The 25,481-nt window shown below is 46.1% G+C and overlaps 1 protein-coding gene across 2 annotated transcripts in view; it reads right to left on the bottom strand.

Moving 5' to 3' along the window:
- Positions 1-25,481, bottom strand: part of slc4a7 (solute carrier family 4 member 7) — a 225,499-nt gene that overhangs the window by 5,755 nt on the left and 194,263 nt on the right. For both annotated transcript variants that reach the window (XM_084336015.1, XM_084336016.1), the window contains exons 15-22: positions 24,773-24,878; positions 22,256-22,435; positions 20,630-20,743; positions 6,065-6,226; positions 5,249-5,500; positions 2,401-2,469; positions 1,528-1,701; positions 145-276 (exon numbers count right to left, since the gene is read on the bottom strand). In XM_084336015.1, the coding sequence (XP_084192141.1) occupies positions 145-276; positions 1,528-1,701; positions 2,401-2,469; positions 5,249-5,500; positions 6,065-6,226; positions 20,630-20,743; positions 22,256-22,435; positions 24,773-24,878 (1,189 nt within the window). The remainder of the gene's footprint in view (positions 1-144; positions 277-1,527; positions 1,702-2,400; positions 2,470-5,248; positions 5,501-6,064; positions 6,227-20,629; positions 20,744-22,255; positions 22,436-24,772; positions 24,879-25,481) is intronic.

Raw genomic sequence — 25,481 nt, 5'->3', positions numbered from 1 at the left:
GATATCATCTATCCATTCATCCATCAATCTATCCATCTATCCATCTCTTCTGAGGAAAAGGTCTGTTAAAAAAAGCCATCCCACCTCAAAGTACTATTATTAAAAGAGGTGGGCAGTCGACCCCTGGGGTACGGTTTATTGTACCTCCTTCTCCCGTTTCTTCTTGTCATCTTCCTTCTTCTTCTTGCTCTCAGGGATCAGGTCATCCAGCCAGCTCAGCTCCCGCTTCGTGAAGCCGAAATCCAGCAGCTTCCGAATGAACACCAAAGCCAACACCTAGAGTACGGCCAACAGGAGGAGAACGAGATGGGGAGATTGTCTTTTTGAGAAATCATTTTCCAGGACATTTCCAGGGGTTTTTCTTGACAATCCAGGACAGCACTTGTAGGCCTAGTATTGACACATTTAACCCCAGTTTTATTCCTCCTTTTTTAATGATCCAGGGTTCATGATGAAGTGTCTCACGTTCTTTACAGGTGAGTGCTACACCCATCACTGATAACTGTACAATAAGGTAATCTGACCTCCTCTTGTTAGCAACAACTCCTGATGTTATATGAAATTACATTACCAATACCTTAAGTTTTTATTTATTTTAGCTTTTAAAAGCTAGTCAGTCATCCGTTTTCACTCGACTGAAGACGTGGTATTATTAGGTTCCATCTCATTTTACTTTATCAAGTGAATTATTGCTGATTCATCATACCTCTGAAATCAAATCCGTGGAAATTATTGGTTTTGAGCAAGATAAGTGAAAGCTCCAGTAGAAAGAGATACTCAAGTGAGAGATGTTTTCTGTGTCTTGCTTGTGTGTGTGTGTTTGGGTGCATGTGCTTTCCACTTAGTTCTCAAAGTCCAGGACCAGTTTAACCGAGAATTGCTAATCTTATAAACTATTGTGGGTGAATAACTAATTGAAACCTAATGGGTATAATTAGCTTGCAGAATTAAAATGCCGGGCAGCTTACCAGTAAAAGCATGACACACTGTATCATACAGTATATGGTTCTGACATTGGGTCTGTAGTAAGAAACAGATGAGAGGCATGCTGTTTTATTCAACGTCACTTCCAAATAAGAGAAAAGAGAAAGCCTTTAATTTGTATTTAGTTCACACTCGGCACTATCAAAAAGTACTCATGACGTATGTGGTTATTTTGTAGACAAATGTTTAATGAAATTTACAGAAAACGTACTATATTGTGATATATGTTGTTATTGAGATATGAAATGTCCCATATTGTGATAGAAGATTTAATCCATTTCGCAAAGCCCTAACAGCACTGTTAACCCTCTCACTGCCGCACTACCAAACGGTTAACCCTTTCACTGCGACAATACACAGGTTAACCCTTTCACAGCCACACAACAGCCGGTTAACCCTTTCATTGCCACACGACAGTCGGTTTGGCGACCGTCAGTTGTGTGATAGTAAAGGGTTAACCTTCTGTCGTGTGGCAGTGAAAGGGTTAATCATTTACACGACTGACAGACTATTACATTCTCGTTGTACTTGTGCTCCTGTTACCATCATGGGGAAAACAACGGCGGCGGACGAAGCCTTGATGACCCAGAGCAGGATGAGGCAGGTGAGCTGCACCAGGGTGAACATGTGGACCTTCCAGAGTGGAACGTAGCGCAGGTAGATGAGGTCCGGCTGGTGTTTGGACGGCATGCTGAACAGCTTGATGCGGTCAAACAGCTACAGGGGGACAGATATAAGAGAACTGGGATCAGACAGAGAAACTAACACTTTCAACTCTGGTATTGTGTTCACTCCAGAGTCCTACTTATGTTGTTTGTCCATTTTTGGTTGACCCTATAAAACTTGTAATACCCTGTAGTACATTTGAATAGTGTCGTATTATGTAGTGTATCATGTACTGTAGTACCATGTAGTATCTTTTAATAACATACTAAGCTAGTATCTTCTAATAAACAATACATGTACTAGTAAACATTTTTAAAACACATATGTAGCGACACTGAACTGGCAGCTGCACTTGCGCGCCAATTTTAATTCTCACACATTCCATACAAGCTCTCGCCAGACGCACCAAGCACCCGGTAGCCCTGCAAAAAAAACTGACTTGAATAAAAAAAACATTTCATACATGTAATATTATTTAATCTACCCCGACAGCTCTGCCCCACCCTTCCCCCCTAAATTAAAATTTTTATTATTTATTTTCTTATTGATTGATTACAGCTAATTCATTGCTTGTGACATCACACAATAATTTTTAACAGCCAATGAGTACCTAGGTGCTTTTTTCCCAGCACCTAAATAACATTTCAGACTGTCAAATCCATACAAAGACTATCGACAAACCACATTTTCAAAAATATGTCACATATAAAAGTCGAAAAAAACTACTGGAGACAGAAGAGACACACAAACCTGAATGCCTTTGAGTGAGGAGACTCCCATGTAGAGAAACACTCCGTAGAGCACTGGCATGGGAATAAACTAGACGGAGACAAGAGCAGAGGGAGACATTGTGTCTGGACGTCTACAACATTACACATGTGGAGACGAGAGCAGAGGGAGACACTGTGTCTGGACGTCTACAACATTACAATGTACATTAAACATGAAATGTAACAGTACTAAGGCCGTGAGCCAGTAGGGTTGGTCGTTACCATCTTGGGGGACTAACTTTCATAGTGATTTTTGGGAAGGTATACACCCCTGCTGCTAGAAAATATGTGATAGCAATGCAGCAGTTGCCTCCAAATGTGTGCTATCACATCTTTTATAACACTACCAAGCATATTTTTTCAGGCCTCCTGTCTGAAATTACATGCCCCAAATGAATCATGATAGCTCCTGAACCATAAGGCCTATATGCATGCGTCTGGTCTCCTTTGATAGGTAACAAGCTAGGGCATATGAATCCAGTGTAAGTAAACCCACATCTATTACCATTCCAGAGTAAATGGATACAATGAAGGAAAACATCATATTTATACCCTCGCCTGGTACATAATCTTAATTTAAAAGGCAATATGACCATTATAACCAATATCCCATGGATAATAATGCAACTGAATGTGTTATCCTACACCTTGACTACAAATGTAACTGTAAATGTGATGACAATACATTAAAAATACAACATTTATTATTTATTATACATGTGGAGTCGCCAGCCGCTTCTTTTCACCTGACAGCGAGGAATTTCACTGGGGGAATGTAACACGTGCAGAGGTTCACGCTATTTCCCCCAGATCCCCTCCCTGCTGAACAGGCGCCCGACCAACCAGTAGGAGTCGCAGTTTACAACGACTGGCTTCCCACCCGCTAACACTGACAATTGTGTTAGTAGGGACGACTGACCAAGCCGGAGGTACCGCTGACAGCTGGATTCAAACCCAGAGTCTCTGCGGTGGTAGGCGAGTGCTTAGTCCACTGCACTACCCGGCCGCCCAATCCAATACATTTTTAAGACTTATCAAAATCATACTTTTTATGGCCTACAATTCTGATTATTAAATTGAAGACGTTTTAATACGTTTAAGACCCCGTGGGATGGGAACCCTGTTTGATACACCCAGCCGCCAGTGATCATCTAAACTTAACATCTATTTAGTATTTTTGTTGGTGTGTCAAGATGTTAGCTATGGTGACTTATAACACATTTCACAGTCACCGCTGTCAACGGTATGACAAATAGTAAGAGCTATTTGCAAACGCAATTCATAGTTGACAAATAATCTGAGTTTTTTTTTCATCAACTTTAAATCCATTTTAAGTCCATTTAAATCAGCAAGTCTGTAAAAATGCCATCCTTTTTCTACCTTACTGTCCTCCAGTGAATGGATGGAAAAATGCAAAATGGCGCCTTTAGATTAAGTTTTAATAGAAGACCAACACATACTTATGAAGACTGTTGTGAAGCCGTAGAGTTGACAGTTTTCAATTAAGTAACTGATACAACTCAACATTACGAAACCATTGAAAAATACACATCCGCTTAAAATAAAACAGAATAGACTAATAAGGGGCCGCCCCAATATATCTATTTTCACCTTAGCCTTTTAATACATCTTGCCACTACACTGTGATTATTGTATTAGAAATGAGAGCTATTTTATTGTTTATTTTATTGTGCAAACGCTGGTGGGGGAGATCCAAAAGACAACAGTGTTTTATTACCTGCATTGTTTTTACCCTTTTTCTTATTCTCTGCCAGAGCATGTGAGCGGCGAGGAGTGGCTGAGAAATCCGCTCTGGATGGCTTAGTTCCGCTCTCATTCGCTCATGTTGGCCCCCCCCCCCAAGCCGCTCTACGGTCGCTCACCGCTCACCTTCATTTGCGCATCAAACGCTCCGGCCCGCTCAGCAGAAAAAAAAATTATTTTTTTTGGAGCATGATGTAAATTAGCTTGATTTGACCAAACTACAACAGTCTGCACCCCCTGGGCCCCTTAACAATTGTTTGTATTGAGCTGTATTGTATTGTACCCATTCTGCAATCTGTTAAAATAACGTTTTCAACCATTCTACTAGCTTTACTATGCTAATGTACGCTAGCCTAGCCGCAATGCTAAGTGTTTATACTGGCAGATCCCATACACGTTAGCATGTAAGCTAACAACATCAGCGCTCTTTTTGTGAGACTAAACTCTCCGCTCTTGGTGGTACATTGTGTTGATGTTTGTTTCGTTTCATCAATAAATGAGGCAGAACACAGTGAATGTGTCTTTTTTTTATTGCACTTTGTTTGTTTCATGCTGAAAATAAATGTGGCTAAATAGTTCCTGAGGTGATTTAAAGATGGCGGATTTCTGTTTTGACTTAGCAGGATGTGTAGTGACTACTGACTAGTGACGCGTTCACCCTTCTGATTGGTTGAAAATGGCCTTCATGTTTGAACTACATCGCCACCTATTGCTTTGGCATTGTACTACGTGTATATTACATCAGTTTAAACCACTGTGTGATCGTGTGCACTGAGCGGCTGGGAGCGGCTCAGAGCGGAGGAGAGCTCTCGCTCCGCAGTCACTCTGACCCATTTTAAAGCCCACTCCGCGCTCACTTCAAAATCCACCCGCTCCGCTCACATGCTCTGTTCTCTGCACTACTTTTATTCTGTCTATTGTATGCTCATTCTATGTCTATTTTTACTGCTGTGAAGCACTTTGGGCATTGTATTCATTAGATTTCTAGTTATAATCTGTTAAATGTCAATTCAACCCCATTCGATTTCATTACGCCCTCTTCTACTGGTGGATTCACGTGTCACCTTTAAGAATGAGGTCATGAACACGGAGCAGCCCATGAGCGTGAAGATCAGGAAGCCGGTGACCCTCTGCTCGCGGATCCCCAGGAACTTGGGCTGCTCCCCGGGTGCCGCGCACTCAGACTCCAGCTTCAGGCTGTTGACGTGGGAGATGGAGAGGACGGTGGCCGCCACAAACCACGGCAGGCCCATTATTGAGCACACGGCCAACATCAGACAGACCACCAGCAGGTCCAGGTGGTAGCCACAGCCTTTCTGAAGGAAGAGACGAGGCAGTGATATGATGCAACAGGACAGAAACATGTCTCCTATTTCCCTCTACCCATTTGTTTATTTTTGGATGACAGATTGGTCCGAGCTCCGGGAGGGTCATCAAAGAGAAGCCGCCTATTCTCGGTCCTTGCCCCACAATGGTGGAACAAACTTCCCACCACAGTTAGGACAGCCGAAACTCGCCCAATCTTTCGCCGTCGACTACACTTCTTCAATCAATATCTGAAATATCTAAAAAGATTATAATAATAATAATCCAACCCTAACCCTAACTAACCTTACTGTCATGCACTTGTCCTAATATACTAACCTACACTGTAGCACTGATAGAGTTGTACCCTTCCTGATGACTTGTTGTACAAAACTTGTAAGTCGCTTTGGATAAAAGCGTCAGCTAAATGACAAAATGTAAATGTACTACATGATACCACATGGTACTACATGCTATTAGTGTCCCAAATTTCCCCAAGGGGATCCATAAAGGAATATATCATCTTATATAATATACCACCACTGCCCTCTTATCTGTTTTGGCACTGGTCTAACCTTGAGTTTGTTCTCCTTCCTGTTGATGATGACTGCAGTGATCTGCTGGTCCATGAAGATGAGGATGGTGCAGAGCAAGGCAGGGATGGCGGCTGCCAGGAGAGTCCACCAGGGGTTGGTACCTAGTGGGGAGATCAGCCAACCACGGTGCTTGGATGTGGGCTGGAGGGGACAGACATTAGAGGAACATGGCAACATTATGGGAAATGCGATTACGGTCTTCTCCTGAGTCAGAGAAGAAGATAGATACCAGTTTCCTCTCTATGCGTTCAGTAGAAAGCTATCTGGCTGCAAGCTAGTAATTAATGGAAGCCGATACGGACGACTAGCCTAGCTTAAAACTCTGGGAGAGGGGTTTTTGGCCAACAGTTAGGCTAACTGGTACATCCGCTTCCATTAATTTGTGCTAAGCAAGGCTAAACATTTTTAAATACATAATATATGTACTTATTTGTAATACATATATTACTTATGGCTATAAAATAACAGACATTATGTAACTTTTTTCCTGTGGTTGATTAGTCCTTTAGCAGGATCAGCTGTATATGGTGGAGATCCAGAGTGGGTTGCATGGGGCCCCCGTGCAAAATCAATACCTTTAATTTCACACAGGAGCATGACATGAGCTGGCCTTGATTGGTCGTTGAACTTTATTTAGAGCGAGAGGTGCAGGGGCTTGCTGAGAACATTAGCCTCTATTGGAGCCCCAAGGAGGAGGAGAGCCTGTTCTCTGACTGCAATATGTACCACTATACTAGCTGCATATCACAACCGGTAAAACATTATTTATATTGAGATTAACTTAAGACAGTATGGGTCACGGTATATCATATAATTTTATTTTTCAAGGCACATTCTATAGTACTTAAACATTCATTTCCGAGCCACTTGAAATGATCCAATTTGAAATGCGTGAATCTGCTTTCAGGATCTTGACATCTTGATTTAGTTCAAATCGTTATTTCCACTCAAAAAGTGGTGTTCTATTCAACATGTCAGCGCCCAGAGAGCAGACAGGTTCTCCACAGTTCTGACAAACAACTTTGGGGGGAGTGTTAGACAAATACGTGGCCTTTGATTTAATGTTTACATCATATAAAATGTGTCAGAGTAAGACAAGTTCTATGATAGTCCCCCACGGGATCTTAAGTTCATCTTCATCCCAGTTCTCACATCATCAAACACACCAGTAGTTCTATTAACCCTTTAACTGCCACACTACAGAAGGTTAACCCTTTCACTGCCACGCAACAGAAGGTTAACCCTTTCACTGCAGCACGACAGCAGGTTAACCCTTTCACTGCCGCACTACAGAAGGTTAACCCTTTACTATCACACTAACTGTCGGTAGTGTGATAGTAAAGGGTTCACCTTCTGTAGTGCGGCAGTGAAAGGGTTAATAAGGAAGCCAAAGTGCGACATTAGGTTCAAACCTTTAAGGTAATTTTAAACAGATACAATTATGTTATACAAGTTATTATACATTTTTTTATTTTTTATTATTATCTTTTTCCTCCTTCTTTTTCTGTTTTTTCTCCCATCCCAATGTTAGTCGTTATGCCAATTCCCAATCCCCTTACTGGTCGTTGTGCACTCTCCCCCCTACCGTCGGTCCGGGAGGGCGGAGACTATCACCGACACATTTCCACCTGCCAATTGTGTTAGTATGGATGGTCGGCCAACCCGGAAGCACCACAACTGGATTCGATCCCACTGTCTCTGTGGTGGTAGACAGACGCTTAGTCCGCTGCGCTACCCGGCCGCCCCCAAGTTATTCTAATTCTGGTAGTTTATTTTTGTATAAGGACGTTGCATTGTTCATTTCAATCCACACTGAAGCAGGGGAAAAGTTCTGGGCCGGACGGCATTCCCCCAGAGGTCTATAAGAACTGTGACCTTGACAACATCATCCTGGAGTTCTGCAACCATGCCCTGATGAAAAACAACCAGCCTGATATGTGGTCTCTCTCTAACATCATCCCAGTGCCTAAGTCCGGAGATCTCTCGAAGCCAGACAACTACCGTGGCATAAGTCTGACATGTGTCATTGCAAAGATGTACAATCGCATGATACTAAACCGGATAAGGAATGCCATCGACCCCCACCTCAGGGAGAACCAAAATGGTTTCCGAGAGAAGAGGACTACTGTGGCCCAGATCTTGGCCTTGAGAAGAATCATCGAGGAGGTGAAGAAGAACAACCTGACAGCGGTACTGTGCTTTATCGACTTCAAAAAGGCTTTTGACTCGATACACAGAGCCGTGATGATGAGGATACTCAAGGCCTACGGAGTCCCTCCCAATCTACTCCGGGCCATAGGGACCATGCACACGGGTACAAGGGCCAAGGTGGTAACCCCAGACGGCAACAGTGAAGAATTTGACATCCTGGCTGGAGTGATGCAAGGGGACACCCTTGCCCCCTTCCTTTTCGTCATAGTCCTCGACTATGCGCTCAGGAAGGCCATCAATGGACGGGAGCAGGAACTTGGTCTCACAATAACCCCAAGGAGATCGAGACGACACCCCGCCATAGTCCTAACAGACCTTGACTACGCGGACGACATCAGCCTGCTCTCTGACTACGTGGAGCAGGCACAGGAACTCCTGTGCAGAGTGGAGACGGAGTGCGCCAAGGTTGGCCTTAGGCTAAATGCCAAGAAAACCGAGGTTATAATGTATAACATCCTCCCGGATCATCCACCTCTAAGGACAACAGGAGGCTCTGCTCTAAAGGAAGTCGGTGATTTCAAATACCTGGGCTCGTGGGTCAACTCGTCCGAGCAAGACCTTAAAGTGAGGAAGGAGCTTGCGTGGAGGGCTCTGAACGGCATTGACCAGTGTGTGGAAATCCAACCTCCCCCGTCAAATCAAGCTCAACTTCTTTCATGCAACAGTTGAGTCTGTCCTTTTGTATGGCAGTGAATGCTGGACCTTGAAGCCCACCCTGCAGAAGTCCTTGGATGGGTGCTACACCAGAATGATGCGTGTGGTGCTCAACATCAACAGGGATGAGCATGTCACTAATGCAAACTTGTATGGGGGCAGCGTTTCCGTTAGCCGGTAATTACCGGTATTTGACCGTCAAAATCTGTTGAAGTCCGACATATTTAATCTCTCCGGTCTTAATGTCCGGTGAAAATAATTCCCTGAGTCTAAGCACAATTTGATTATTTGAATTGTATTAAAATAGGCTAAAATTAAATAGCCTATGTGTTGTGAAGGATCAGATTAAACCGAATATATATATTTATTTATGGATATATATTTAATAGTATTTGTATATCGTTTGATATCCCTTGTATATTCCTTGTACATATACACTGAATATCCCTTTATTCTACTACAGCCCATAATAGTTCATTCTCTTATTGGACAAAAGGACCAGGCGCCAGGGACAAGCCCCTGGCGTTCAAGTTCAAAGGTACCGACGAGACATGCCTTTACTAGCCTCAGCTCCGCGCAGGAATACGGCTACCGAAAGCAGAGCGGCACTACTTGTCCACTGTGCATATAAATATGGCGCAAGAAATGTAGAATTCCTCTTAGTCCTTTACCCTTCTACCCAACTAAGTAACAAGACGTGAAGCCTCACCCCACGATACCGCGTGCGGTGTAGTACGGCCTGTTTGGCCTTAGAATAGCAGTGAGACCTCGTGCGAATTAATAGCTGAATTGCCAGAGTTTGGCACCGTATTTCTATTAAGTAATAATAGTCTATTATGTATGGTGCATCGTTCGGTTAGAGTTCTAAAGTGAGCAGCACCCCCATCGTTTCCTCGCGTTATCTAGAGTCTTAACCAGGCTGGGCAGACCACGCGTGGTGCTTTCATCCGAGGAGTTCTGGGCGAGGACGAGTGGACTTGCACATTGGATTACCTACCCTGACGACTGCTGAGCCCTATACGGCATGGAATATCTATTTGCTTTGGTGCTTTGATTTGTGGAGCGGATAATCGCCAACACCGGTGAGTGTTGGATTTACCCCGAGAGGAGCCAAGGTGAGACGGCGCTCAGACCAGACTGAGGTCGCCTCGCTTCTTCTTCGTTGTGGACCGACAGCGACAGCTACAGCTATCGTCTACAAGAGAGCCCAAGTGTATTCATCTGTGGATCAAGGTTCCACGGGCACTGTTTTCTGTACCTGAATTCTCCCTGGAAATCGTTGACCAGACGGGATACAGCCGACGGCTCTCCTACCCCCCCCTACTGGCTTACAACCGGCGGGACCCCTGCAGTATATTATCCAGCTATAATCATTAAGTGAGCATAGATGTAATCCCCTAAGAGCCAGGTTGTATACTTGCTTCCTGTGTAACCAGAGATTGGACATTCAGTGTTGATTTGCCTACGAGTACTCATTTGCCTTACAAGAGCATTCAATTCAAATCATAAATGTAATAAGTAATTATTATATGTACCTTTTGCTATATATTAAATATTTGACTATTACCTTTGTGTGGACCTGATTTCATATGTGGGAAAGTGTTCATCATACTTAGATATCGTGTACTGTATGGCCAGTAATTAAAGTACATAAAGCGGTAGTGGTTTAATGATACCATACTTATCAATACAGTCAGGGAATTGTACCCCTCAGTTACAATTGGTCCTTCGAGCCGGAGGGTAATCAGTGTAATATTAATATAGTGGTATTAATATTGAAATGGCCTATGATGAACACTCCACGAAACGGTCCTCCTAAAGTAGAACGCCCGCAACGTAGACGACAGCCACCTCAGTACTTAGAGGATTACGCTGTCAGTAAATTACCTAGCCTTCTACAAACAGTAAACGCAGTAAAAGTAGAAAGTAAAATTATGTCCAACAACCCTATCAACCAGGATACCCCGACCACAGAGGCCCTAGTGGGTTCTAATGTAAGTGACCAAGCTCACGGTGGGGACCAGGAGGGAACTGACACGACTTTACCCCCCGCCAATACCGAAGAAGTAGTCCCCCCAGAGCTCCGGGAGGAAGACAACCCTCCAGAGGTGGAACTCTGCACGGAACAAGATGAGGAGAGCGCAGAGGAGATAGAGCTCCAGGACTCCCCAACGAGTACAGCCAGGAGCGGCTCACCTCTACAAGCGTCTTCCCCCAGCGAGGCGGAGAGGATGCTGTCACAGGCGTTCCTCGTCAGCCTGACAGCCTCTACCGAACGCGATCGACTCCAGGGTGAACGCGATCGACTTCAGGGTGAACGCGATCGACTCCAAACACAGCAACGGAGCGAAGAAGAGCACATACGCCTGGAGATGAGACGCCTTCAGACGGAAGAGAATATGGCAAGAGACCGGTCCGACACCCAGCGTGCCGCTGACGGTGCCCAAAGAGAAGCAGAGCGCGACATCGCTCTCATCCAGCGCGAAGCCGAGCGCGACAGACTACAGGGCGAGCGCGACAGACTACAAGCCGAGCGCGACAGACTACAAGCGCAGCTAATGGAGCAGCTGATCACCAGGGCAACACCCCCTCCCTCCACAAGGGGTTCCAGAGCCTCGTCAAGACACACGTCAAGGGCACCCTCCCCTAACCGATTAGGCGACCTTGAACTCGACCACCAGAGAGAGTCTACACCCCCCTCCGAACTCCTTCCCCGACCGGTCCAAGTGAGACCCAGCTACAAGGAAGGAACGGCGGACACGGCGGAGAGGCTAAATAAACGACTACAGGATCTAGATGACCTGGCAGAAGAAGAAGAGGGAGAAGAGGAGAGTCAAGCCCGACAGCAGCACATTACTCCACAGGACCAGGAGGTCCAGTACAGCCCAGGCTATACCCCCGCGGCTCTGCGCTACAGACCCCCGACTCGACTCACGGGTGAGCATGACGCACGACCAGTCCCGAGGAATAGCACCTGGACCAGCGGGCCGTGGTACCCTGCCAGTACCAGCCCACCGAGAGGCGTAAGAAGAGACTCGCCCAGGAGGCCTCTCTTCCAACGCTCACCGATGTGCCAGCCATCCATGGCGTCATACATTGGCACACCGACGTTTCCAGACTTCACCCATGAGAATCGAGCACAGTACACGGAGCTCCGGATGTGCTTAGAGACAATGATGGTGGATGTCGCTGATGAACGCCACAAGTATGCAATATTATTGAAGCACCTGAAAGTGCCCCGAGCGCACAACATAGCGCTGGCCTATGCCACCTCTACGACCCCATACACCGCGGCTCTAGTAGCGCTGGACCAGAGATATGGACGTATATGGGATTACGTAATACAGGAGATAAGGCATATTGATCGCCTACCCCCAGCAACAGACAATCGCTCACTAGACGACCTGTCTATAAAAGTACAATCCCTGGTAGGGATGCTGGGGGCGCAACGAGAAAAGGGTATGCACGAACTATACGCAAACTCGAACGTCGAGAGGATTTTAGAGAAGCTGCCGCCCGCCCGACAGGAGCGCTTCAGGCGGCAAAGAGACCACCGTGATCCTAACGGTCCAGAGCCATCCCTCCTAGATTTAGCCGACTTCCTGGCGAGAGAAGTCAGCAGCCTACGGCTGGATACGTTCGTGCGGAGCACGCCAAGCTCCAGAGAGGGACCTAGGAGAGTAAACGATGGCCGAAGATCGGTGACTGTCATGCACCAATCAGAATCAGTACCGAGCAGCAAGAACCACAGTACCCCCTCGACGAAAGAGAAGTGGAAGATGGTGTGCCCGTACTGCGAGAAGGAACACTGGTTGTCACAATGTGACCAGTTCAAGAAGATGACCGCTGAAGAAGTAAGTCACTGGATAAAGTCCAACAGGCGCTGTTACCGATGTGCGCGCAGTCACATGGCAGCCGAGTGCCGCCTAAAGAAGAAGTGTAGTCGGTGTGACGGAGCCCATCTGGATGTCCTACACGACAGTAACAAAAGAAAGCCTGCACCATCCAACAGCACAAAGGCAAGTGTTATGTACATTGACCCCGCTAGCAGCAGCGGCGCCCAGGTGCTCTTAAAGGTGGTCCGTGTAACCCTGAGTTACCAAGACAAGATCATGGACACTTACGCCGTCCTTGATGACGGGTCAGAGAAGACCCTTCTCCTCGCGTCCGCTGCGGCCCAGCTGGGGCTACGGGGGAGCGAGAACCAGATGACTATTCGGACAATAAGACGAGATCTAAAGACGATAAAGGGCGAGAATGTCTCCTTCACTATCGCAGCAAGCGGGCAGCCAGAGAGACGGTACAGGATTACTAATGCTTTCACCAGCCAAGAAATAGGACTATCGCAGTACACCTACCCCATCGCCAAGCTGATGGAGAAATATGTGCACCTGCGTCAACTTCCTATCCCGCTCATAGACGGCGCCACCCCGACCCTGCTGATAGGCTCCGACCATGCAGACCTCATAGTCCCGATAGACCGGGTCCATACAGGACCCAGAGGTTGTCCTGCAGCAGTCGAAACCCGCCTAGGATGGACGTTACAAGGCCCCCTCGCCAAGTCGCTTAACCGAACAGCAGCCACTGGCTGCCTCCACTCCAGAGTGACAGAAGGAGACACCACACTCCTGCAGCATGTAGAGAGGCTATGGACACTAGAGACAATGCCCTTTAAGAACGAAAAGAAAGACATTCGTTCTAAGGAAGATATCTACGCTATAGCCCTCCTCGAGCACGGGACAAAGAGAGTCAACGTCAGCGGAGTGATGAGATACGCAACTCCACTCCTGAGGCGAGAGGGAATGCCCACCTTTCGTGCTACAAAAGAGGCGACGGAGCGGTATCTATTGAACACAGAGCGGCGCCTAGCCAAAGACCCCGCTCAAGAAGCTGTGTACCGCGCTGAGATTACCAAATTAATCACAGCGGGACACAAAGAAAATTGACTGGCGACGTCGTGCGCTGCTCCGCGCCTCCCTGATCAAAGACAGCTTTGATCCCCGGCAGCGGGCCAGCAGCGACCCCCCGGTATTGTTTGCACTACAAAAACACGTCGCAGAGGACCCAGCAGCAGATGAAGAGGTCCAACAAAGTGTGACAAATAGTTTCTACGTGGACAACTGTTTACAAAGCGCCTCGACGCCAGAAGAAGCCGAGGCTCTCCTACTCAAGCTCCGCGCCTCCCTGATCAAAGGCGGCTTTGATCTCAGGCAGTGGGCCAGCAGCGACCCGCAAATACTGCGCCGCCTCTCCCCCGAGGACAAGGCCGCGAGCAGCGATACTTGGATGGCGACCATCCCAGGAGAAGCCCAAGAAATGACACTAGGACTAGTCTGACGCTTCAAAACAGACTCGCTCCATTATAGACACAAACCCCTGATCAAGGAGCAGGGAAGGTCGACGGCAATACCGACCACCAGACGGAGTGTATACAGAACACTCGCCAGACAATATGACCCGTTGGGATGTATTCTACCTTACACCACCCGGGCAAAGATGATTGTAAGAGCGCTATGGGACAAAGACCAGGGCTGGGACGATCCCATACCCGAACACCTTGCATCCACATGGAGAGAGTGGGAGACGGAACTCCGCTCACTCCCCGGTGTTAATATACGCCGCAGCTACTTCCCACCCACAGTGAGGCCAGAGACATGCAAGATCGACCTGCACGTATTCAGCGACGCCTCCGAAGTAGCCTACGGTTCGGTGGCTTACTTGCGTGCCCAAGAGGAGGGAGGAGAAATACATACTGCTTTCATCCTGGCTCGCTCAAGAATAGCCCCACGCAAGCAACAATCTATCCCGCGCCTAGAGCTCTGCGCAGCCCTAGCAGGAGCGCAGCTCGCCACGTTAATCCAACGTGAACTCACCATTCCGGTGCAAAGAATAATCTTGTGGTCAGACTCCACGACCGTACTCACATGGATCCGGTCTGATTCGTGCAGATACAAGGTCTTCGTGGGAGTCAGAGTCACCGAGATTCAAGAGTTAACAGAAGTAACCAGCTGGCGGTATGTGGACACCAAACACAACCCAGCTGACGTCATCACCCGGGGAATGTCCCTGGATGACCTCACCCGTCCCAACCTCTACAGTGACGGGCCAGAGTTCCTCAAGCTCCCCGAAGAAGAGTGGCCTACACCCACCCCACGGGAGGCGAGCAAAGAGGAGGCAGAGAACAAGAAACCTATGTTCTGTGGGTTGACACACACACTCGTCCCCACAGACCCGGTTCTAGACGATTGCCTCACCCTAGAAGGTGCGCAGCTAAAGACATTTCTGTGGCACCACCCAGAGGTTCAGCCCACAACTGACATTTCAGCAGCTGACTACGAAGAAGCAGAACTCCTTCTACTACAACGAGCCCAGAGAGACTCGTTCCCCGATGAGCTAGCTTGTCTACAGGGAGCAAAGCCCGTCCCATCAGACAGCAGACTGCTTCACCTGGCCCCCGAGAGCGACGCCCATAATCTCATCAGAGTGGGTGGTCGTCTGCGGAGAGCCCCAGACCTACCGGATGACGTTAAGTAGCCGACACAAGGTCACAGAGCTGATCATAAAGAAATACGACGAGGATGTGCACCACGCAGGGGCAGAGAGAGTCTTCGCGGAGATCAGACGTCGTTATTGGATACTGCAAGGGAGAGAAGCAGTGCGGCGCTTCCAGCGAACCTGTCTAGACTGCCGTAAGTGGTGCGCGCAGCCCAGTATACCCCGGATGGCTGACCTACCTCCCTGTCGCCTCCGACTCGGCGACAAGCCCTTTCACTCCACCGGTATGGACTGTTTTGGCCCGCTGTATATAAAGAGAGGAAGAGGAACCGAGAAGCGGTGGGGTATTGTATTCAAATGCATGACCACCAGAGCGATACATATTGAACTCCTTCCAACCATGAGCACAGACTCATTCCTTATGGCCTTCCGAAGATTCACATCACGGAAAGGAAAACCGTCTACATTGTTGTCCGATCACGGGACAAACTTCAAAGGCGGAGAAAGAGAGCTGAGAGAGAGCTTCCAAGCTATGGGCCCAGAACTTAAGACCCACCTCGCTCCATCCCAGATTGACTTCCAGTTTAATCCCCCGAACGCACCTCACTTCGGTGGAACCTGGGAACGAGAAGTACGTTCCATAAAGACAGCCCTGTACGCCGTGCTTGGGGCCCAGACTGTGGCGGAAGAAGTCCTAATGACAGTCCTCACGGAGATCGAGGGAGTATTGAACTCAAAGCCCCTCGGTTACGTCTGATGTAGCAGATGTCGACCCAGTCACCCCCAACACCCTCTTGATGGGGCGGCTGGACCCCGCGCTACCACAGACAATGTACAGGCCTGAAGAAGCGAACGGCCGAAGAATGTGGAGGTACAGTCAAGTACTGGCTGATAAGTTTTGGAACAGCTTCCTACTCCACTACCTACCGTCTCTACAGACCCGCCAGAAGTGGGTAAAAGAGAGAGACAATTTGACAGAAGGAACAGTCGTCATGATCATCGACCAGTCACTACCCAGAGCTATGTGGCCGGCTGGCCGCGTAAGCAAAGTGATCACCGGTGCCGATGGAAAGGTCCGAGCAGCTGAAGTGCTCGTCCAAGGACGGACTTACACCCGACCCGTAGCGAGGCTAATAGAACTGCCAAGGCTCCCTGATACTATTGATGACGACCATGACCCTATGACTTTGTGAGTTGACTGACCCTTACAGCGGACATTGAGTAGTGGACAGTGCGGTTAATCTGTCTCTGCTCAGCTAATTAGGTGGGACTAATTAGGGGGCGGCTGTTGTGAAGGATCAGATTAAACCGAATATATATATTTATTTATGGATATATATATTTAATAGTATTTGTATATCGTTTGATATCCCTTGTATATTCCTTGTACATATACACTGAATATCCCTTTATTCTACTACAGCCCATAATAGTTCATTCTCTTATTGGACAAAAGGACCAGGCGCCAGGGACAAGCCCCTGGCGTTCAAGTTCAAAGGTACAGACGAGACATGCCTTTACTAGCCTCAGCTCCGCGCAGGAATACGGCTACCGAAAGCAGAGCGGCACTACTTGTCCACTGTGCATATAAATATGGCGCAAGAAATGTAGAATTCCTCTTAGTCCTTTACCCTTCTACCCAACTAAGTAACAAGACGTGAAGCCTCACCCCACGATACCGCGTGCGGTGTAGTACGGCCTGTTTGGCCTTAGAATAGCAGTGAGACCTCGTGCGAATTAATAGCTGAATTGCCAGAGTTTGGCACCGTATTTCTATTAAGTAATAATAGTCTATTATGTATGGTGCATCGTTCGGTTAGAGTTCTAAAGTGAGCAGCACCCCCATCGTTTCCTCGCGTTATCTAGAGTCTTAACCAGGCTGGGCAGACCACGCGTGGTGCTTTCATCCGAGGAGTTCTGGGCGAGGACGAGTGGACCTGCACATTGGATTACCTACCCCGACGACTGCTGAGCCCTATACGGCATGGAATATCTATTTGCTTTGGTGCTTTGATTTGTGGAGCGGATAATCGCCAACACCGGTGAGTGTTGGATTTACCCCGAGAGGAGCCAAGGTGAGACGGCGCTCAGACCAGACTGAGGTCGCCTCGCTTCTTCTTCGTTGTGGACCGACAGCGACAACTACAGCTATCGTCTACAAGAGAGCCCAAGTGTATTCATCTGTGGATCAAGGTTCCACGGGCACTGTTTTCTGTACCTGAATTCTCCCTGGAAATCGTTGACCAGACGGGATACAGCCGACGGCTCTCCTACCCCCCCTACTGGCTTACAACCGGCGGGACCCCTGCAGTATATTATCCAGCTATAATCATTAAGTGACCATAGATGTAATCCCCTAAGAGCCAGGTTGTATACTTGCTTCCTGTGTAACCAGAGATTGGACATTCAGTGTTGATTTGCCTACGAGTACTCATTTGCCTTACAAGAGCATTCAATTCAAATCATAAATGTAATAAGTAATTATTATATGTACCTTTTGCTATATATTAAATATTTGACTATTACCTTTGTGTGGACCTGATTTCATATGTGGGAAAGTGTTCATCATACTTAGATATCGTGTACTGTATGGCCAGTAATTAAAGTACATAAAGCGGTAGTGGTTTAATGATACCATACTTATCAATACAGTCAGGGAATTGTACCCCTCAGTTACACTATGCGATGAACGAAACAATCATTACATTTGTTTCATCGTTGCTTCTAATAATGACAACGACGTTGTCAGCGAGAGCTTAGTGCTGGGTGTGGCAACTTTTATGAAGCTGCAGAGCCGGAGCAGCAGCAGCACAATGCAGTACTCCAGCAGTACTCCAATTCAGCCATTTTCAATTCAATGTTGGGTGGGGGGCGCTGCTGTGCGGTCCGCGTGTTGCTTATTAACAGCGGAACAGTGCAAAAATGCTTCCGCATTCGTCACCGCACGCCACTACGGTAATGCGCCTTTCCTTTTCCTTCGCCCAGGTGCGTGCACCGGCGTGCTCGCGAGGTGAGGTGCTCGCGCCGCGCTCGCGAGCGCATGAGATCCCCGCTTGGTTCGACACATATTAACACGCTTTGGTTCAATTTGGTTAATCACCATGTACACGTGATGGACGCAGCAGGCGATCACTCCTACTGTTATTCAGCTGCGCCGAGGTACATGATTGATTGATTGATTGATTGATTGAGCACTACTGAGCTAACATGAAAGACTGTAGAGGTTGAGTACTTTAATATCTAAAGATGGTAAGTTAAGAGTGTTGTGTTCACTCATAGTTAAATACAGTAGAGGTTGAGTACTTCATTATCTAAAGATGGTAAGTTAGAGTGTTGTGTTCACTCATAGTTAAAGACTGTAGAGGTTGAGTACTTTAATATCTAAAGATGGTAAGTTAAGAGTGTTGTGTTCACTCATAGTTAAATACAGTAGAGCGATAATATACTATATTCCATAGTAAAGTACACGTTAACGTTACAATGTGTTGTGTTCACAACACTGTTTAGTCTGACGACGCGTCGCGAAGTACACGTTAACGTTACAATGTGTTGTGTTCACAACACTGTTTAGTCTGACGACGCGTTGCGATAATATACTATATTCCATAGTAAAGTACACGTTAACGTTACAATGTTGCGTTGTGTTCACTCATAGTTAAAGACAGCCGAGGTTCGCTAACGTTACAATGTTGCGTTGTGTTCACTCATAGTTAAAGACAGCCGAGGTTCCAAGTGATTCGTTGCAATGTACGCGGAAATGCCATATGCATTTGTCTAAGCGGGGTGAAAAGAAAGGCGCATTACCGTAGTGGCGTGCGGTGACGAAAGCGGAAGCATTTTTGCACTGTTCCGCTGTTAATAAGCAACACGCGTGCGGTCCCCAGAAAAGAGCCAATAACAGCTGAATCTGCTGCTCTGCATCGACATACTCTCGCAAATAAGTCATTGGGAGGTGGAGAGAGAGAGAGTCGTCACGCAAACCCACGATAATGTTGCCGTCTCTCTCTGCCAAATTTCTCAGTTCTTCGCTTGATATAATTAATACAAATGTCCAATATAACGGAATTCGTTAGCTCATAAAAATGTGATTATAACAGACTGTTGTTTATTAATGTCGGGCGACTGCCCACAGACACCTATTTGATTTAAAGTCGGCAGCAGCACGAGTCTCGGAACTTATTTTATTTGGAATATAATGACTTTATACGCAAAAGTAGCCTAGTTTTAAGTAAAAATATTATAAATCTACATGCCTTGATGATGTCATTCTTTTGTTTTGTTGTCATTCTTTTGCCTATCAATTGTTTTTAAGCTCAATAAACTCTGACCGGAATTTCTCTCATTTGACCGGTAGATTGAAATCTACCCGACACTGAGGCCGGCAACAATTTTTTCTAACGGAACCCCTGATGGGGGGGGGGGGGGGTGCTAAGGGTGAGCGAGAAAGTGGCAGTCAGGAGAATGAGGCTGACATCATGAGATGCCAACCAGCAAACTTGTGCTGTGGGAACCAACACACGGGCATCGATCACGAGGACGTCCCACATTAACCTATGTGGACGTACTCAGGAGAGATGCGGGAACAGAATGCACCGGTGAGCTAGCCAGATGCATGGAGGATCGGGATGACTGGAAGCACCGATGGAGGGCCCGTCCGAGGACGACCTAGATAGATAATACCTGTAATAGTACAGTAGTCCACACACACATGTGCATTCAGTTAAGTTGGAATATGACTGTAATATAAACAGTTCAGTTTGTCAGGTACATGCAACACAGATTACAGTGTTGACATCTGTCTGCTTGAGAAAATACCATGTTCTGCAATAAAAATGATTGAAGTGAGATGAACAGACTGAACTTTATTTTATTAGATAAAACATGTTGACACAGTTTTACTTTGCAGTTGAAAAAGGTAATAAATTAAATAAAAAAATATAAATAAAAAAATGCAATATTAATATCGCAATACTAAGCGTATCGCGATATATTTAGTATCACAATACTATCGTATCGTGACGCAAGTATCGCGATAGTATCGTATCGTGAGGTCTCTGGTGATTCCCACCCCTACCAAATAGCAGGACGTTCTGTGTTTTTGTAAGCTTTGTGTCTCTCCGTTTCTCTCCCTGTCTCTAAAATTCTTAAAAAGGTAATTTTGACACACAAGGAACCAGTAGCTACCTCAAAGCGGTCGGGCACGTTGAGTTTCGGGGAGGGGATTCCCACCAGGTAGTCCACCAATACCATGATCAGGATGGTCAGGAAGATGGCAAAATCACTGATGGTGGAGCGAACCTGGTAACAACAACATGGGATGGTGTAAGGTTCCGAATAAGAATTATTAGTATTTTTTGCACAATCGAAGCAGGCATGGCCACCTTCATTTCACTATATGTCTTGTGTATGTATGTGATGAATAAACCTCTTGAATCTTGATTTGTAAGAGAGCTCCCAAAATGACATCACTCTAGTGCAGGCTGTTCTCATGAGTGCCGACTTTCTGTTGGATTTCCTACAAATTGGTGAGTTTGCAACTAACTGTAACCCTGACCATAATCCAAAGATAGTCGTCGCAATGCAAAGTCAATGAGGTCAAGCTCCTGTCTGTACATGCTGACTGAGGTTCACTGAAATGTACTCCACAGTGCACACAAAGCAGATTTCAGCTAGCACAGATAGGAGTTTGACCCCATTGACTTTGCACTGGTTTGTGGTAGAGCACGACCAATATTGGTGGCCAATATTGGCTTATCACAATACATTGGTATTGGCATTTATGTTACCGATATCCCACTGTTTGATTAGCTTTAAAGGGCTCTAGCGGGCAAATATTTTGAAGATATTGCTATCATATGAAACTAGAGATCCAAAGTGAAGCTATTTTCAATCTTACATTTGATGGGAGGAAAATGCCATGGGCATGGCCATTTTCAAAGGGGTCCCTTGACTTCTCACCTTAAAGGGGACATGCATTGCTATTCCTAGCACTATTTGGGCAACTTTACACAATTCCTGTGAGTCTATTGAAGACATCTGTAAGTTTTTATTTATTTTTTAAATGCATTGTTTTATATTTCTAATCAAGTACTCAAAACCATAATTTTTCAGCCTCAGGATTTCAGGCTGTTATGGCCTGGCTCCGCCCATAAGCACTTTAAGTGACAGTCAGTCCACACAGTCTGCGACTGGTAGACAGAGAGAGATAGAGAGAGAGAGAGAGAGAGAGAGGGGGGGTGGGAGAGAGAGAGAGAGTTAGAGAGAGGGGGGGGTGGGAGAGAGAGAGAGATAGAGAGAGAGTTAGAGAGAGAGAGTTAGAGAGAGAGAGAGAGATAGAGAGAGAAAGAGAGAGAGAGAGAGAGAGGGAGAGCGAGAGAAAAAAAAAGACAGGCCGTTATTGATAAGGCCCCCTCTCTCCCTCCCTCCCTCCCTCTCTCTTCCTTTCTTTTTTTCTTTCTTTCACTCTCTCCCTCTCCCGTTCAGGTGTGCCGCGGGCAGATTGTGCTCCCGAATGGGGGGGGGGGGGGGCCCTCCCTCTCTCCCTCTTCCTTTCTTCTTTTCTTTCTTTCACTCTCTCCCTCTCCCGTTCAGGGGTGTGTGCCGCGCGGTGTGCCGCGCGGCAGCCCCCCCCCCCCCCCCCCCCCCCCCCCAATATTGGGTGTCATATGAATATAAAACCCAGGGAAAGTATCACGATTCAGATTTCAGAACAATGACACATAAATATGTTCATCACAGGCCCTGCTAACTCATGATGTGATATTCCCTTCCTTTAAAAGAACAAAAGCCACACAGTGGAGTAATGCTGACCCTGGTGGGGAAGTAGCGCTTGGTCTTGAACTGCTTGAGGAAGGAGGAGAGGAAGAAGGTGGTGAAGAAGAGGATGACGGACCAGAAGAGGACGTCTGGGATGTAGGGGCCCTCATGACCATAGGCCGGCTTCCGGATGCAGGCCGGCCCCACAAAACTGCCTCTGAGCTCCTTACATTCCTACAAGGGGGGGGGGGGGGCAGTGAGTGAGAGTGAGTGAGTGAGTGAGTGAGTGAAAGAGAGAGAGAGAGAGAGAAAAATATGAAGGAGAGTGCGCATACCGAGTATTTCAATGAAGCAAACTATTCTCTGAAACATTTTAATTAATTACAGGAAGTGGATTTTCTTCCAAATTCAAATATTGAACAAATTAAATTAACACAAGGATGGGATGCATGATCCATTAACACAATCTGTGCCAGAAACGAGTTACCTCGTTATTGCCCGCCATGCGTTCAGCGCCAGAAACGAGTTAACTCGTTTTTGGGATCGTTATTTCGTTTATTCGCTATATCTATTCATAATTCATAGCTGCAACCTCTGGTATACCCTTCAGACCCTGTCTGAGCTGGCAGAAGGTCAACACCGCCCTCTACTGCCTTACGGAGCTATTGCATCTCATCGGAAATTAGCTGGTGTGTTTTAGGAGCCGATCTGAGCCGGGCGGGCGGGATTTAAATACTCAGGCGAGCCAGTTCTATACAACGATGGCATCGAACAGTAACCCCGCCCGCCCGCCCATATGTAACGGTCGGTAGTGTGGTACGGACCTCCACGAGCAGTATTTGGAATGGCGATCAGATAATTGGATTATTTCTTTTGCATTACATCAGATACAAGGTAAGAACACTATATATAAATTTGATCGTTGATCTGATATTTATTTCTACCGCGATCACAGCTATCTGTGTGGACGTGTTGTGCTTATTACCGTTGACTGCTGTGGGTAGGGGGGGGGGCGAGCGCCCCGCTACGATGGTAATTTCATGTATGCACAACGAGATATAATAATGATAATCTAGCGTTGATTTCAGGATGATTAGATAATCAGCCGAAAAATTACAACGTGATGACTGGATTACAGTAAAATGCCTTTTTCTCGTCTTTTTCCTGGAATTACTCAAAAGCACCTAAACCATACTCTATTCAAAATGGTATAAAACGTAAATGTACGGATGAAAAAACAATCTGTTTTGGGCATGTTGACTGGAAGCAACTCACTGAGGGTCGACAGCGTTATTAGACCCATAGATATAATATAAGATATATTTTAAGCACTCGCAAATGTCGCAGTCTAAATCTATATCCATTGAATAAAGACCTGGCGATGAAGGGGGATCAGCGCCGCCTGCTGCTGGCGGTCAATGTGTTAACTCTTTCAGTGCCACTCACGAGATTTCTCGTGTTTTTTTATAGGTGGTTGCTAGCCACTCACGAGATTTCTCGGATTTTTTTTTTTTTTGCGATCTGAAAAATTATTGCATCACCCGAGCCTACCCGAGTATTGCCGAGCTGCGCCGGTGATCACTGTGGAAAAAAGCGCCCCCTGTCGTCTCCCAGATGACATAAGTGATTTTGGAATGGACTCAATGAAAATGAATGGGGAAAAAAATCCGGTACTCCACATTTTCCAGTTCACTGATCCAGCCGGGGTTACTAGAGTTCATTCTGGAGCCTCAGATCCCGCGGATCATGGAGATCCACTGTGTCGCGTTGGATCCATACACGTATCGATTTTTTCGAATGGTGATCAGGAATTGGAATATACCAGTTGGATACCATCTGATGTCAGGTAAGGACTCTATGTTATCAGTGGTAGGATAATCAGAGTAAGTTTGATGAAGTTATAAGCTGTTTTGTGAAATGTCTTCTTTCGGTTTCAATGTAAAACTCCGAGAGGAAATCAACGAGGCGATTATCCGCGCGCGGCCGTAATGTGCGTGCGTGCACGTATAATATTGATCATCTAGCGTTTATTTGAAAACGATTCATAAAAAGGCCGACGAATATCAACGTTGTGGAATATTCTACTAAAAGACGATTTTCATAGAATGCTCCAGAATGAGCTGTTTTTTATATCAAAACAGGGGCTTTTCTAACTGCTCTGAAACGGCAACGACGTGATAAAAAAACAATCTGCCTTCACAGCACTGTCTGGAAAATAGTCTTTGATAATGCGATGGGCAGATTAGACACATAGCCATAATCTAAAACATAGATTAGGCGATATTAACGTTAACATTGGCGCGGATGGTGGCATTCAAGCGGTAAAATGGAAAACCAGGCGTGGCACTGAAAGAGTTAATAATGATTTAAAATAAACGTTAATTTATGTTAGTTTTTGACTGCATTCCAAGTGAACTGACCCTATCCTAGTCATGCACGCACACAGACTAATGAGTTAGAGTACGTCTGCATATTATCTAACAGACAGAGCAAATGTGTTCAGATATTCAGAGACCTTGTGGTTTCATAGTATGCGATCAATTCAGTCAGGTTGATGATATGGCACAATACCTTCACATCTAAGTCACTCCAAGATATGGTTTCTGGAGTTAGCCCGCTGCTGTTCCAGACACCTAGGATTTCAGCTGAGGCGTTGACCGGCGGTGAACATTGACACCTTGAGCAAATCCCAGTGCAGAGAAGATCAAAGTGATGTTAGTGAATTCACATAATGTTCTTCCTGTGCCCAAGGGCAGTTCAGCCAGTATTATGTGAACACGCAACTCTCTCAAATCAACCATTCAGTGACATAGTGGGGATGTAAAATCTGGGGCTGCGCCAAAAGAAGGGGTTCTGACTTTATGAGGCCATACCATTTTTACGTGAGCTCTTAACACCCAATGAGGTTTGAATTCTGGTCCGGACCTTAAACCTCATGTGGTCACAACTTACATGGTACATTGCAATATACAAGGCCTGTGCAATATGAAATAACCTTGAAATTACATACATCAGAGGGAGGAAGTTCTATGTTAAACTAGGAGGCCATATGTCTGAGATATACAGTATGACAACAACTATATGGGGTTGATTTTCTTTTTTTATTTGATTTGAAATCTTTATTTCGAACATGCAATGAATACAAACAAACAATAACAAAAGCAAAACACAACTCAATCTACATGTTCGAAAAGGAGTAGGAAGAAGTATACACTTATTTAATCCTACCCCTTTTCCACTACTCAAATGAGTGTACTATTTTAAAACATAAAAAAGAAAA

The sequence above is a fragment of the Notolepis coatsorum genome (genome assembly GCF_963971535.1).
Source record: "Notolepis coatsorum genome assembly, chromosome: 19".
Lineage (NCBI taxonomy): Eukaryota > Metazoa > Chordata > Actinopteri > Aulopiformes > Paralepididae > Notolepis > Notolepis coatsorum.
The sequence above is the reverse complement of the archived record's forward strand: the minus strand, read 5'-3'. Positions and strand labels throughout refer to the sequence as shown.